Raw genomic sequence first — 17073 nt, 5'->3', positions numbered from 1 at the left:
AGAAAATTTTAAGTAATATAATTTGGCTGCTGCTAATAATGATACAGGTTGAATCATTTACCAGATATTAACAAGATTTTGGACAATTATGATTTATGACAACTTCTATATAGATTTTAGTTTTGTAGAGTGGCATTCTTCTGTTAGTTACTCTATTATTTATTAACTTCATTTATATCTACAGGAATAGGATAATTCTCAAGAACACTTTACAACCTAGAAATTATAGAAATGTATATCAATTATGCATTCATAATAGTACATAACATGAAGAAAAAAAGTTAAATTAAGCTATGCTACAATCTATGTGTTTGTTCTTAAAAGATACCTCACTCAAATAAATAGAAATTCTTTTTAAGTATACATGTACACAAACAAGCTACACATTACTTAATAATTAAAGCTACTTCCAATACTTTTTGTTTTTTTAAAAAGAGTTTTGTAATTGTTTGGATTAAAATGATACATTATGTTATGACTACATACTAAATAAACTACAAAAGCTATTTAAACAATAGGATTTTGATTTCCGTTATTTGAAAAGTCGTAAGAATTTACTCAGCAATTTCTAAATCAGTAACTGGCAAAAATACAGCTACTGGGATCAATTTTAAAGGTCTAAGTGAAAGGAAACTGTAAACAATTGGCTACAAATGTAATTACACTTGGTTGGAACCCACTGAAATCAATACTATTTTGTTAGCATCATTAATTACTTTCTATGAATCTCTTCTAAATCTGTATTCAATTCTTTTCAATAAGGACAATTCCATATAACACCACTTCAACTTCTCAAGCTTGAATTTTCACTCATGTTGACCTCTGAATGAACCAATCAATGCTCTCCCTCAAGTTGATAAATAAAAAGCCTGAGTAAATTAGTGCCCTGCCCAACCTATTGTCAGTGAAAAGTAAGTAGAAACAAACAAATCCTTTCATATAAAATAAACAAACAAATTCTTCCATATAAAAAAGTAAATTAATTAAACTATCCATTATTTTTCAGTATGCATTGTGTGCATTCATCTCAGCATCTGTAATGAGATATTTAACTAAACAATTATTCCTTTATTGAATGTCCTATGGACAATTGTGAAGGTTTCTTGTGGAAAGATTCATGACACCTTTTCTCACCAACTATAATCATGGTTGAAGGCTGCACTTGCAGCCAACATGGAGCAATATTTTTTACCTGGAATGCATGCTTTTTAGTGATTAAGTCATGGAGCTCATTGGAAGGACACTTGTGGATTTCTATGTCACAACTCTTTCTATTCCAGTTCACTTTAAGAACAAACTTTTTAAAATCTCAGCAGCCTGGCACTTTTCACATTTGTTGGTATCCTGAGAAACAGAAGCAGGAAACTGACAGAACTGTTGTCCGCCCATATTAAACTAAGCCAGGATTCCTTTTAAAGATTCAGCCAATGGGAGACACAAAACTCCTCTAACATAGAAATGGACTCAAGCAACCTCAATACAGCTTCACCATTGTAAAAAGAAGGATTTGGGTTATTTTGAATGAAAAAACCCACATATGTTTTTCAATTCATGCTAAATCCTGATGTAGAAGGGACCTAAAATTCTGTTGTTAGGTGTCATTACTTCCATGTTACATTTGGAAAAAAATACATTTAATAGTTAGGCTTTGTGCGTTATATCATATTTCTAGATAAATTACTGTATGCATTATAACTTTAGTGGTTATTGATGTGATGGAAGGCACACCTGGAGAAGCAGTAAGGAAGAATGTTGGCTTTCTCAGAGATAGACCTCAGTTGGATGGGGCAGGGGGAGAACAGGTTTAATGTAGCCAGACCCTAGAAGCTCTCAGGATACAGTATATTTAGTAGGTTAGAAGGTTATAGCTTTAGTTTGGCAAGATTCTATCCATTAGATACAAGCAAATAAAGGATTGAACTTGAGACAAGAGGAGGACTGAATCAGTATATTGTCCAGGTAGCATTGGATGTGCATGGGGACTCGAGAGGGAGACCAAGCCTCACCATATTTAGGACCCAGGTGTCTGTCGTATTTGCCTCCCATTGATGGGCAAAGAGGCTTAGGTGACCACCGATGGTAGGATTGGACCTGCAGTCATCTGGAGCGGCGAAACCTATGCCACGAAATGGCCGCTTGCCTTTGAATTGTTGCCAGTTTCGGAATCTGGGTTTGTCCGGTTATCTATACTGTCTACTGACATAGGCCCTCTGGGGTTGGGTGTCGAACCCCATGTCTGGAGGCCAAAAGGAGTGCCTCCAAAATTAGGGCAAGGGATGGTGGTTGACTCGCCTGCAGAGAGAAGGCAGGGCCTTTATCCTGTCCTTAAGTTTCACCCAAGATGGGGCCTCCCCAAACAGTGTGCTACCCTTGAAGGGAGCAGAGGCCAGCTTCCACTTGTATCTCGTGTCCGCCTGTCAGTGGCGAAGCCATAGCAGGTGGTGGACTGTGACTGAGGAGGCAATGGCCCTAGAGGCAAACATGGTGGCGTTTAGGGTGGCATCAGCGAGAATTTGGCAGCCGCCACCAGCTTGTTGATATACTGATGGGATCTGACGTCATCAGGTGGAACACTCGCTTGCAGAGCAAAGAGGTTCTATTAAAAAAGGAGGTGGCAGTTGAGGCTTTGACCACCCAGGCAGCCGCCTGGTGTGCCCTACAAAGGATCAGTTCTGCCTTTTTATCCTCTGCTTTGAGGTTGTCAGCTGTGTCGGTGGGTAGTATGGTGGAGGACATTAGAGCCACAACCGGACCGTCCACTGCTTGTGGTTGCAGGGCCTCAGAGATCTCTAGGGCCACATTGTAGAACTTTTTCTCACTCCCAGTTGGAGGAGAGTATGACCCTGGATTGGCCCATTGTCTCTGGACCACATCCAGGAACAGTTTTAGTGAGAGGCTTTCCTCACTTTCAATAGCTGGCTCTGAAAAGAGTGTGTCACTCGGGTGCATCAGGCCCAAAGTTGACTCTAGTGTCACTGTGTCAGCCCCTAAGTTGGCTGTTGTCTTTGCCTCGTGTAGCAGGGATTTAAAGAGGGCAGGGCAAAAAAGCCCTTCAAAGGGTGGAGGGTCCGGGCTCATCCCCTCATCCTCTGATGAGGCTAGATCCTTTTGATCTTCATCACCGGATAGTGAGTCCCTGCTCTGGATGGATGGAGCCTGAGAAGGTGGTCCTTGGAAGTCTATCCAGTCTCTTTGTGCCAAGGGTGTAAATTGTTGGGCCTGATAAAGGGGTATGTCAGAAGGCAGCGAGGTAGTCTTGAGTCCTTGCTGCAGGCTTGTAGCAATTCCATGCACTATGGCCTGAGAAAAGAGCGTTCTCAATTGCTCAGACATTTCGAGCCCTTTATCTTCCCTTGGGTGGAGACCCGCTGCTGTGGGAGTAAATGTTGCCTCTTGCGCAGACTTTGCCCTCTTAGGAGGGATTTGGCCACCTCTCTCTGCTCCAGGCAGATTAGATATCAGAGCAGAAAAAGCCTCATCCTTATCTGATATTATCCTTAAGGTTGAGAGGCTTGCTCTCTGGCGCCATCTGGTGACCAGGCTTGGTAACAGAGATTGTAATTGCCTTGCCTCATTGCAAGGTTCCAATGGTTGCATTTCAAAAGGGCGGATAGTGACAGTTTCTCCCCTGGGGGAGCTGCCAGTCCCTGGCGCTTTGCAGCTCTCTCTGCCATGGCCATCTCTCTTTCTATGGCCTTCTGGCATCCTTCTCTTCAGCCTTAGAGGTCTTTCTATTTGATAAGGCTTTTGCCCAAATTTGGCCTGCCGCTCCTTTAACAGCCGTTTTTGTGCCTGAGGAGCCTTGCCTGCTCATTTGGGACTTGACAGGGAAACCCCTGTCTTCTCTGCTCATGCCCTGTGCCTCCTGGCTGGCTGTTGGCTCGGAAGCTGCCATTTGCCAGTCCCAGGCATCTGTTTTTGGAGGCAGGCTTGTTCTAAGAGAACTCTTCTGCCGTGGTTTGAATTGCACTGGTGCACTTTGCTGCTTTCAGTATGCCCAGACTGAGCTGGGAAGTGACTAAGTCCCCTCTGCTGTGGCGCAGAACGGTGCCAGGGGCCTCAGCTCTGTTGCCTCTGAGCCGGTGTGAGATATACAGCCCCCCTCCACTTAAGCTCGGGAATGGCAGGGACCTCGGCTGTTGTTTGAGCCAGTGAGGTGGCTTGGCGCCGGACCAGGAAGTCAGCAACACGAATCGCTTTGTAGCGAGTGCTGATGCGATTCTGTTTGTCAGACTGTTGCCTCATTTGAGAATCCAATGAATTTTTCAGTTATGTTGAAGCTATTTCTGCTCAAGCGTCTCTGCTGGATGAAGACTGAGTCAAAACTGGGAGGACATACAGGCAAAGGAGGCGTGGCCAGAAGATTGATAGACTCAGTCTCCGGGCAGAAAGGCAAAGATAACCCATTCCTTGGATTCTCTATTCATTACACTGGAGAATGGCCTGTTCCAAGCGGTTAATCCTAAATAAATGTCCAAAAGATTGGGAAAGAATTCTAGCATTATAATACTTATACTATTGCTACACTACCAGTGTGTTGGATACCAGCACCATATAGTATGGCAATATAAAGTTGGACTAAAATTCTAGATTGGTCATCAAAAGGCAACCTCATTTACAGAATATTATTGTAGCATGTTCTGAATCAAGTCTGAGATTTTGCTGTTTCATTACTTGAAACAAATCCACAAATTAAATAAAACAAAATATATTGTCAGATTTGATAAGTTCCAGATATAAAGCCTCATGTATAAAACTTACCATGATGACCCTGTCACCACAGAAGTCAAAGTGTGGCCTAAGCTCAAACGGTGTCATTGCTTAAATCTACTACAATGCAAGAATGGACCATATTATGTAATAAGTCAAACTTGATTTAAACATAATGAAATAAGAAGAGAACTGTCGAATAATTTATTACAATTCAGGCATGGAAACCTCTGTATCTCTTTTGTGTAATATCCTCATTAGATTTACCTAGGAATGACTCAATGCACCCTGGTACTGAACGGTCACTTGCATGATGTAGGAGGAGGTAGGAGTTTTATGTATGTATGTTCATGGCCTTGAGTTATATATAAAGTAATAAAGGTGGGATAAAAATCTAATACATAAATAACAAATAAAGAAATGAAGCCGCTAGGGTGAAGAGAGTTCTAAGTTATTTTTTTAACGTATATGAGAATAGGTGGCCGGTATTTTCTCTCAAGTTATTATTGGGCTCCAACTTTTGTGAAGTCTTGTTAGCACAGACAATGATGATAAGATGATGATGATGATGATGATGTGCAATACAAGATATAAAGAATGACAAATTCTCCAACTGGTCTAAATATTTCATACCCTACTGCTTGATACAGAAGATATTCTGCAATGCGTACCAGAGATGTTCTTGATTTAACTATCTCCAGGGAAGATCTGAAGCATTAAAAATCAAAGAACTGATCCATATTAAAATCCATCCATTATAATAAAAGGAAGAATATGAGTCGTAGCATTTTTAATACTCATATTCTTTCATATTACTTTGTACATGCGGATCTCTACTTTCATACCCAGAAACTCAATTTCTCTCTTTAACTGGAGCACATAATTTACAGTGTTCTATAGCTTTTATGAAAATAGTTTTAGCTCTGCTGCATGAACTGCTAACATCGGCATTGACAAAAAAGTGAAAAAAGAAAAAAGACTGCATCCCATAATGGTTTACAGCTATTAGATTTTTTTTAAAAAAATGCATTTATATATTATAATTTGATGTGTTGATAGTTTTTGAAGTACAGTCCGATGTAAACTTCAAAAGATAATGAATATTTCATTACTACGGAGCTGACAGAAAAAGTTCAAAATTAGGACACTGAGTCTATTTATAGACATTCAATCATATTTAAGGACTACAATCATATTCCCTGAATGGTTTGGAATGATTTTTTCCCATTTTACAGCACTTGAGGGTGTTAGCAAAAACTGCCTGCACATCAAGATCTTTCAAGGAGGCCAACCAACAAACCTCCATGGAGCTGAGATGTTTAAACCACCAGTTTCCCTAATGTCTTGCTTCCTTTGCCTCACAACTATTTTCAGTCTTCTGATTTCCAAAGTAAACAGTGTACACTTCTTCTCTTCAGCATCCTGAACGTTTCTTATTTTAATGCTTTATTTACTTCTCTCCACTGTGGGTGGGCTTGGTTTAAAACAATGCTGAATGAAGACCTACTTTGTGAAAATGAACGACAAAGACTTCAGAAGCAACTCACACAATAAACCTAGTTACACGTTGCTCAAGGCAGTATTTCAATATATAATGAAAACAGAATCCTCTCAAAAATACTTTTTGTATCATTGGTCAGGAGCGGAGAACCACAAAATGTTTTGTATTTATTCTTCCTGACATCTTTTGTTCAATCCCATTTGGAAGACTACAAATTCCAGTCTTAATCTGAAGGGTGGAATCCATAGGCTTGAAACACTTCTAAAGAGTTAAGCAGTGGTTGAACCTTACTATACCTGTTCAAAAATAAAAAAATACAGTGTTCATTCAATTTTAACTATCACTATGCACTGCATACTATGACATCTATTGATTCCCACGGCTTTTCTTTCTTTACATCTCAACATAGTCTTCTGCATACGGTAGCTTCACATTTTCACATCTACTTTAATTTATTTTTATTTGATTTATATAATCATTTATAGACAATCCATTTCTCAAAAAGCTTGAGGCAATTTTCATACATAGATAAAACCAGTTGCAAAACAACCTAATTACAGGTAGTCCTTGACTTACAACCACAACTGAGCCCAAAATTTATGTTGCTAAGTGAGACAGTTGTTAAGTGAATTTTGTACAGTGGTGGCAAACTTTTTACTTACTGAGTGCTGAACAGGTCCGTGCTTTGCATGCCATCCGTGCTAACACGCGGCTCTTCCCCCATGCGCTACGTGCGCAACTGCACCATCTGTGCATGCCCAGAGCTTTTGCCCAAGCCCCCACCACGTCCTGTGCGCATAAACACATCATCTATGCATATGCAGCGTTCACACATGCACTGCATGCACTGCATGTGCTGGATGCACAATCGCACCATCTATGCATGCGCACGGCTTTGTGCAAGCCCCCACCATGCGCTATGCACGCAAACACACCATCTGCACATGCACACAGCTTTCGTGCATGTGCTGTGCGTGCAATCGCACCATCTGCGCATGTGCATGGTTTTCATGTGTGCAATGCGCACACATGAATGCCATCTGCACATATGTGCACTAGTACTCTCATGTGCATGCACAAATGCGCGCTCATGCGCAGGAGAGCTTTGAAGACCAGCTGGGTCCCCTGAATTGCATACATGCACACCGGAAGCTCGAACACTAGCTGGGCGTGTGCATATGTGCAGCTGCAAGTGAGTTGGGCGACAGCTCGTGTGCCCGGAAAAATGGTTCTGCGTACCACTTCTGGCCCGCGTGCCATAGGTTCGCCATCACGGCCCTAGCTCCTCAGTTTATCCATCTGTTTATCCTATGCTTGGACTCTTCAAGCAGTGCATAGGAGAAAGTTGAACTTACCTAACGTGCTGCGGGAGAGTCCAAGCATGGGTTCAATTCCGTTTGATTGGCCAGAGACTGAGTTGTAATTTCTTTGGTCACGCCTCTTCCACCTGGCCGAGCTCCAGTTTTTCAATGAAGACATGGATCTGGAGAGGATGTAGCCAAGATGATGAAACTGGCCACTCCTGGACCCCGGACCTCTATGAAACCAGGGTGGGGCTGGACTCTCCCACAGTGCACATAGAATGAACATTCAGATAAGTCCAACATTCTTTCTCCTATGCGCTGCTTGGAGAGTCCAAGCATGGGATATACCCAAGCTAAATCTCCCTAGGGCAGGAAACAGACTGGTCCAGGGTCCCCTCAACTGGAAGAATCCTCTATAATACTCGTCTTCTGAATGCTGCCTCCACCGAGGCAAACATGTCCAATTTGTAGTTCCTGATAAATGGTGAAGGGGAAGCCCAAGTGGCTGCCCTGCAAATCTCCTGAATTAAAGCTTGCGTAGCCCAAGTGGCTATAGTGGCTGAACTACTGGTTGAGTGAGCTGTAATACGGCCTGGAACAGGCCTTGCCTGATGTTCATAGGCCAACACTATGCACACCTTTAACCTGCATCCAATGGTGGATGGAGACACCTTCTTGCCCATAGATCTGGGCTGAAATGAAATGAACAGTGATTCCGTCCTTCTGAAGGAGGCAGTTCTGTTGAGCACTTACGAAGTGCTCTATGCATGTCCAGTTTGTGCCATCGCAAGGATTTCTGGGATTTGGACAAAAATCTGGTAATATGACCTCTTGGGCCCTAAGAAACCAAGTGTTAAACTTGGACATGAATATTGGATTTAAGCGTAACATGACCCTATTTGGATGAAAAATGCACAAATCTTGTCGTACCAACAGAGCCGCCAATTCTGAGATTTGCCTTGCCAAAGTGATCACAATAAGAAAGGCAACCTTGAAAGTCAAAAGTTTGAGACTGGCAGCCCCTAAGGGCTCCAAAGGAGAAGAAGGGAGTGCCTGCAACACCAGTGACAGATCCCAAGTTGGGTATCTATGAACTGTTGGGTGTTGTAAATTGGATGCCCCTTTCAGAAAACTACACACCCTGGGATGCTGAGAGTGGGTACATGCCCTCGCCTTTCAGGATCGTAGCCAAAGCAGCCACCTGCCTGAGGAAGGTGTTAGTGGACAATCCCTTATCCAAATCCTCCTGAAGGAAGTCTAGTACCCTTGGGACTGACGCCAACATGGGAACTAGCTGCACCTTGGCGCACCAACGACAAAGGGATGTCCATGTAGTTTCATTATGTTCTGTTGATTGAGGGACGTCGAGAAGCTTGAATAGTTGAAATTACTTTGCCAGAAAAATGTCCCTTCTCCAGGATTTCCCTTTCAAGTGCCAAACGGTGAACTGGAGCCACTGAGGGTCCGGGTAATTCACGGCCCCCTTGCTGAAGGAGATCCTGTGTGGGGGTATCCTCCATGGGTGAGAGATGGACAGATTCACCAGGTCCGCAAACTATGAGCGCCTTGGCCAGTGATCTGCCACTAGCAACACTTCCGCCTTCTCATACAAGATCTTCCTGACGATCCTCGGAATGAGAAGGGTCAGAGGGAAGGCATATAACAGTCCTAGAGGCCATGGACAGTGGAGGGCATAGGTCTCCTCGGCCCCGTGAGTCTGGAACCTGGTAAAGAACCTTGGAAGTTGAGTGTTTGTTAGGCTGCCAAATAAGTCCACAGTTGGATGACCGAATCTCTCCGATAGCTGGTGAAATAGGTCTGGGTGTAGGCGCCATTCGGACTGGTTGATGGTTGTTCTGCTCAACCAGTCCGCCTGTATGTTGGAGACTCTGGAAATGTGCTCTGCTCATAATGAAAGTAGGTGCCTCTCTGCCCAAAGGCCTAATTCCCCCGCTTCGTGCATCAGGACCTTGGAGCGTGTGCCTCCTTGTCGGTTCACATGCGCTTTTGCTGTTACGTTGTCTGTCAACAATAACATATGGTGACCTGACGTCTCTTGAAATTGGCATAACGCCAGATGCACTGCTTTTAGTTCCAGCCAATTGATGTTGTTTTGTTGTTCCTCCGGGGATCACCAACCCTGGGTCACTTGGGATTGCAGATAAGCGCCCCAGCCGAAAAGGCTGACATCCAATGTTATGACTATTCAGTTGGGTTTCTTGAATAGGCAGCTTTTCTCCATGGCTGCTGACATCCACCAGTCCATGGATTGAAGCACCCTCCGAGGAACCCAGATTTGTGCATTGGAATTGCTGAGTCCTGACCTTTGACTTGAAAGAAGAAGACATTGTAGGGCCCATGCATGCAATCGCGCCCGAGGGACGATGGCCAAGCATGAGATCATCTTTCCCAATAATTGGGAAAGAAGAATCAATGGCACTTGTCTGAGAGATCTGACCTGATCAACCATGGCTTTTATGCTGGATTGGCGTTCCTGGGAAAGGAAGACCTGACAGGTCTTGGTATTGATCACTGCTCCTAGATGTATCAGACTGGTGGAGGTATCCTTTGACTTTTCTCCCAGTTCACGGAGAAACCGTGATTCTGGAGGATTTGGACCGTAATCTGAAGGTCCTGCTCCACCTGAAGTGTGGATGATGACTGGATCAAAATGTTGTCCAGATAACATTGCAGTCTGATGGGTCTCGCCCGAAGATGAGCCACCAACACATCTAGCAGTTTGGTGAAGGTTCTTGGGGGCGAAGACAGGCCGAAGGGGAGCGCCCGGTATTGCCAATGGTGTCCTGCATAGGAGAATCAGAGGAACCTTCTGTGGGACGATCTGATGGGTACATGGAGGTATGCCTCCTTAAAGTCTATTGATGTTAAAAGATCTCCCTGTCTGATGCAACCCAGGATGATATGCAGGGATTTCATTTCATTTCAAATTTAGAATGGTTCTCTGCCCCCGCTCCCCGAGCTCTTGGGAACCATAAAGAGGATCAAATAAAAACTGAGACCTCTCTGCTCCACTGGCACCGGCTCAATGGCCTTGATGTCCAGCAGATGCTGGAACTCGGTTTCCATCAGAATTCTCTTGGTGGCATCCCTGGGAACAGGGCATCAAATGAATCTTTTTGGTGGGTTGGAGCAGAATTCTAGAGTGAGCCCGAGCCTCACTGTCTGTAATGCCCAAGCATCGGTAGTGGTATTCTGCCATTGGTTGGCAAACATCTTTAACCGGCTGCCAATGGGGATCCCTCACTGGGAGTAACTTTGTTCGACGGTAAGGGCAGCTACTGGCTCCCTGAAAGGGTCATCTGGATTGTGATTGATCGATTGTGTTCTACCTTGCGAGTGATCTTGAGGATATAGTCTCTGGTAGGTTGGGGCATTAAACCCCAGATGGGCTGCCTTCTATAGAAAGGGGTAGATCTTCTCTCTGTCCTTCTGTAAATGTAGGGGAGAGCCTTTCTCTTGTCCTTTCCTTGACTAGGATCGGATCTAGTACTTCCCAAAAAGGTTGCCTCCCTTGAATGGAGCGGATGCCAGTCTCCATTTAGATTTTGTATCGGCTTGCCATTGGCAAAGCCATAAAAGGCGTCTGGAGGTGACATTGGATGCCAGTGCCCTCGAGGCAAATTTAGCTGCGTTGAGGGTCGCATCTGCCGAGTACTTGGCTGCTGCCATCAATTTACTAATATCCTGATATAGCCTGGGGTCTTAAGGGGATGCTCTGGCCTGCATTTGATGCAGCCATATCAGCAATATCCTAGTAAAAAAAGGATGCAACCGTGGCTGATCGAATAGCCCAAGCGGCTAATGCATCTTACGGGCCAAAAGCTCTGCTTTCCTGTCCTTCGTCTTTAGTTCTGCAGAGTCAGAAGGAAGGATGGCTGCTGTTGCTGGAGTGGCCAGGGGAATGTCCACAGTTGGGATCTTCAAGAGTTCCTCTAGATCCTGCTCTGCAGTATACATCCTCCTGTCCATCCCGCTAGGGGCTGGGATTGACCCAGGCTGGTTCCACTGCCTCTGGATAACATCGACAAAAAACTTAGGCAAAGGGATCACCTCCTGCGCTGTTACTGGTTCCATGAATAGGCTGGTCCTGAAAATCTGAGGAGTCATCTGTTAGTCCACCTGCTACCCCCATATTGGCCATAGTTTTGGCTTTGAACAATAAGGCCTTAAACAAATTGGGACGGAATAGCCCAGTATATGCGGGCTTGTCTGGGGTGACACCCTTGTCCTCTGATAACTTATAGTCACCCACTTCGTCTTCGTCCACGAGCGAAACATCGCTGTACTGGGAAGGTAGTGGGGAATGAGTCCTGAATATAGCCAATATCGGGTTGCAACTGAGATTGCAGAGCCTCTAGATGGAAAGATCTCGATGACAATGGGCCCGTGCGACCCCTTTGTTGGAAAGCTGCATATATGCCCTGTGAAATGGTTTGTGTGATGAGACATACCAGGACCCAGATTCTCCTCAGGGCGGAGCCCCGCTGCTGTAGTAATAAATTTGGCAGATGGAACAGAAGGTCTGAGAATTGAGATAGGCTCCAATTCTGAAGTAGCCACGCAGGATAGAGGAACATAATCCTCCCCATAAGGTCTTGTCTGAAAGCCCTGTAGCCCCATGATAACATTAGGGGACCAATTTAGCCGGTCCTCCTGCAGGGTCTGAGAGGATAATTCCTTTTCCATGGAATTGCAAGCCTCCATTCCGGGATTCCTGAAGCATTAGCTGCCTCTGCCTGTTTCTGTGCCTTTGCAAAATGTTTTTCCAAGGCCTTTTGCCTCCTTATGGCATCTTTCTCAGAGGCTAATGATACTGATCTCTAAGTTTTAGCCTTAGATCTGGTAGAGGGCCCTTTAGATACTGACCTTACCCTCTTGGGATCAGAAGCCTTTGATCTCTGTCTGGGGGAAGAGTCAGCTGAATTGCTGCTGTGAGAAATACTGCAATCCACTATTTTGGACTGCTGGATCCTGCTATCTTGTAGCTGCCCTAAGGTCTAAATCTGGACAAATCCCAATCCTGGGAAGAATCCCCTTTGAAATATTGACCTGGACAAATTCCTCAAGGCAATGTGGTAAGATGGCTGAGGCACTAAGTGATCCCTGCAAAGGCCCAGCTGGGATTTTGGCGCCGAACCGACAACACGGTTTGCAAGTGCAAGTAATACAGCAGCAGTAGCAGAGCCAAAATGGTGCGAAACCGACAACATGGTTCCAAAGTGCCAATATCAATAGTCGCAGAGGTAGAGGCAGAAATGGCGCGAGACTGACAACACGGCCACAAGTGCCTCAATCACTTAATTAGCACAAAATTGGCAACACTGTTTTTAAGCGCAAAATCCGGCCGCCCTCACTCATGTAAGACTGAAACCTCAGTCTTTCCGCCGTCCATTCGAAAGGCGCTGAGCCCTTGTTTTCTGGGTGGCCTGCTGAAGAAAGCAACCAGCCGCTAACTCTGTCACACCCTTTGGCAGAGCGACGATGTCCTCGGTTGCGTGGCCGATCTCGGCATGGAATAACAAGCCGCGCTTGCTGTGGCACTTCAGTGATACTTCGCTAAACCTCTGATCTCCACAAACTTGTGTTTTTTTAAATTTTCTGTATTTCATTTGCAGGGAAACTTATTTTGTGTCTCTCTAGGCTGACTGAGTTTAAAAACTGGAGCTCGGCTGGGCGGAAAAGGCATGGCAAAGAAATTACAACTCAGTCTCTAACCAATCAGATGGAATTGAACCCATGCTTGGCCTCTCCAAGCAGCGCACAGGAGAATTGCCATAGTTATAGAATGCCTCTGGGGACCCAGAGCAATTTTTGGAAATAGCAATGATGCTGGCACTACAACAGCTTCACATTTATCATTTTTAATTAAAAGAATGTTGCGTATGGTGGAAGGGCCAGATGCAAGCTTCAGTATTACATTTCCAAATTATATTTCATGTATCTCTTCTACCAATCACTTCTGTCATGTGGCCATACAAAAGAGGCAAATTGAACATTATCTTCCCTCCTATCTTGAAGTTCGCCTTATTACCTGTAAAAGGAAGTGGGTTCAGTTAAACACCATAATCTATGCAGAATATAAGGTTCAGCCCTAAATTTGTTGACTTGCTTTGAGGATGGGTGTGTCTGTTTCCTTTTCACCCTTTCTGCTTGCATAACTGTAAAACCTGGGCTTTTCCATGTATGCTGATATTCTCCTTTTGGTTTTTAGTAAACTTGTTATAATCTCTCACTCCTCATTAGTTAGCTTGCTAGTATGAGTGATGCATTTTTATATAAGATGAGTGAGTTTATGTAATTTATATATCAACTGTGTTGCTTCCAAAGAAAAAGAAGTGTAACCAAATCTTCAGATGCATTTTTAAAACAAAACTGATAGACAAAGTCTTTACACTTTAGTCTTACTGGAAGCCTTATTTGAGGTAAAAGAAACCTAAAAATATTAGATTTCTAACAGACTCTAGGAAATTTTTTACCACTTTTATTTCATCAGTCTCCTGATGAATGTTCTTGCAGGCTATTCAGTTTTTTTTAAAAAATACAGGTAGTTCTCAACTTACAACAGTTCATTTAGTGACTGTTCAGTTACAACCTCACTGGAAAAAGTGACTTATGACCATTTTTCACACTTATGATCATTGCAGCATCCCCATGGTCAGATGATCAAAATTCAGACACTTGGCAATTGACTCATAGTTATGACCTTTGCAGTGTCCTGGAATCATGTGATCACCGTTTACGACCTTCTGACAAGCAAAGTCAATGGGGAAGGCAGATTCACTTAACAACCAGGTTACTAATTTAACAACTGCAATGATTCACTTAACAACTGTGGCAAGAAAAATCATAAAATGGTACAAAACTCATTTAGCAAATGTCTCACTTAGCAATTTTGGGATCAATTGTGGTCGTAAGCTAAGGACTACCTGTACATAAACTTAGCAAAGAAAAATCAAATTTGCCATTGATAGACTTAACACATTTGCAAGCAGTATTCTGAAACTGTTCTGAAACTGCAGAGAATCTTACTGAGCACTATGTCCTAATTTTTCAATTCTCAATAAATCTATCCAGTTGTCAATCTTCTCTAATCCAAACCAGAATACTTAATTTTATTGTGCACACATTGCTTCAGGTTTTCAATAACCATTTTGACATGAATGGAAGATCTCCACTGACCCCAAATGCAAACAATTATGGTTACCATAAATTTGCCTACAGCAAGATGATAAAGAATAGTACTAATTAATATTAGTAATAGCAATCTTATTTAACAAAATACAATTCAGTAATTTATTAACTTGTCACTTGTTCTTACTAAGGAATCTGGTATTTTAATAATCAGTCCAACTCACTGCTTTGAAATAGAAAGGAAATCAAACTCAGTTCTATTAGGGGGTAGGGATGAGATGAAAAGGATTTCCAGAGAAATTAAAGAAATTAAGTGGGTACATGTGGGATTAGACTGTCTTCTGCTCTATTAATTCTGTTCCTGTAAGTATTTCTTATATCTAGTTATCCAGTAATACATAGTTATACAGTAAAGATATACATTTTAATTCATGTTTACTTAGTAAAAAATTGTGTTAATAAAAACATGAAAGAATGAGAACAGAACAGTAATTAAGTAATTTGCATAGTGCACCAAAAGCAAAAATGAAGAAAAAGATTTCAAGACATATGAATTATTTGAATTGTTTATAATATTCTGTTCAATATTGCTGTTTCTTATCTTATTTTGATATTTGTTTAAATGTCTCATAATTAATAGATTTTTTGGGGTGCTTGTTATCACAATTATTACAACATTAGAACAATGAAAAAAACTGTTTATGTTTGAATATTATTTGTCTCTAGTAAGGGAACTTGAAGTGAAACTAAGCCAAACCGAATTGTCATTTTGAAGTGATTGGTGGATGTGAAAGTTGGCAAGTTCAATATTTAAGAAAACCTTACACCTTGTCATTTCCCTTGGAACATGCTACATTTTGTCTGCAAAGAATCAAGAATCTCAGCATGCTGCTTCTTGCAGGAACAGGCTGGGTAATAGGGAAACCCTTTTGAAAAAGAGCTTCCTAGTGCGTCAGTCAGCACTATGCTTCCAAAGGCAAAGAAAGGCCGATGTAATTGCGCTCAGAGATAAGGCAGGGCTGTCAGTGAAAAATAGTGCAGCAAACTTCCTGTTCAATATGAAAGAAAAGAAAAGCAGACAAAGTGGTGTGTATCAGGAAGGCTTTGAATTGTACATCTAAAATTGGAACCAGGGAACAAAAGGACATTACCTGGTGGTTTTTGAAAAGCTTGACTCAGCAATGAGGAGCAGCTCTTTTGATCAAGGAATGCTTGCCACTCATTCGTGTTGTTACAAGGCAAAGGCTGTATTTCACAGAATATGGGAGTGGCAGTGACACCAGGCTTCAAGAGACAAGGTGGGGATGTTCTTTCCAAAGTTTGTCATTCTTTTCCCCAGACCAAGGCCATGTCCATCAAACTCAAAGAAAAAATGTACATGGAATGGGGTTCAGTGCAAGAATTTGAAGCAAATGTCCTCCTTTTCTTTTTTATCTATCTATCTATCTATCTATCTATCTATCTATCTATCTATCATCTATCTATCTATCTATCTATCTATCTATCTATCTATCTATCTATCTATCTATCTAATTTGTATAGCTGCCCATTTTACATAATGACTCTGGGTAGCATACATAATAAAACAAAATACATAAACCTTTATATTTAAGTTTTAAATTTAAATTAAAAGATAAAAGCAAGATTAAAGGTAAAAGACAAAATGGAAGGGACGTTGGTCTTACCTGAGACGTTCCTTCTCTGTGGATAGTGGGGAGGGTCTAAGAATGGGTTCTATGATGTCCTTTCTGCCCAGAGACTGAGTGCAAACTTGAAGCCATGCCCAGGTGCCTGCCTCTCTGCCTCCAGTTTCAACGATGGTGTAGCTGTGAATAAAGTCTTTTCACGGGATTAGTCAACCTTGACTCTGGCCCACTCAGTTGGTATGAGTGGGTTTGGACCCTCCCACTATCCACAAAGAAGGAACATCTCAGGTAAGACCAATGTCTCTTCTCCAGTGTGATAGTGGGAGGGTCCAAGAATGAGATTTACCAAAGCCTACTGTCTCAAGGGCAGGAAGAAGTCTGGGCTGGAGTCCCCCCCATGGAATGCACCTTCTGTAAGACCGTTCTCCCAAAGGCAGCGTCAGTCAACGCAAAGGAGTCTAACTGATAGTGCCTAATAAAAGGTGAAGGAGAAGCCAAGGTAGCTGCCCTGCAAATTTCCTCAATGGATGCTTGGGTAGCCCAAGCTGCCATAGTGGCTGCACTCCTAGCTGAGTGCGCCGTTACCCGTCCAGGTAAAGACAGAGCCTTAGACTCGTAGGCTGTGGCTATGCAGGCTCTTAACCATTTGCCAACTGTCGATGGGGTGACTGTAGAGGCTATGGAGGATGGCTGGAAAGATACAAAGAGGGACTCAATTTTCCTATCCGAATCTACATCCTCCTGATGTAGATTCGGAGCG

General features: G+C 42.9%; 1 protein-coding gene across 3 annotated transcripts in view; it reads right to left on the bottom strand.

Annotated features, from left to right (window-relative positions):
* RNLS (renalase, FAD dependent amine oxidase) overlaps positions 1-17073 on the bottom strand; it is a 121738-nt gene that overhangs the window by 79423 nt on the left and 25242 nt on the right. Inside the window, exon 6 of one of the 3 annotated variants that reach the window (XM_070945362.1) lies at positions 16353-16493. The exons of the other annotated variants lie outside the window; for them this stretch is intronic. Coding sequence (XP_070801463.1) covers positions 16353-16493 — 141 coding nt within the window. The remainder of the gene's footprint in view (positions 1-16352; positions 16494-17073) is intronic. 3 annotated transcript variants of the gene reach the window in all.

Source organism: Pituophis catenifer, unplaced genomic scaffold (assembly GCF_029215685.1).
Source record: "Pituophis catenifer annectens isolate HBS135680 unplaced genomic scaffold, rPitCat1.0.hap2 SCAF_6, whole genome shotgun sequence".
NCBI classification, from domain to species: domain Eukaryota; kingdom Metazoa; phylum Chordata; class Lepidosauria; order Squamata; family Colubridae; genus Pituophis; species Pituophis catenifer.
This window is presented reverse-complemented; position numbering and strand designations above follow the sequence as displayed.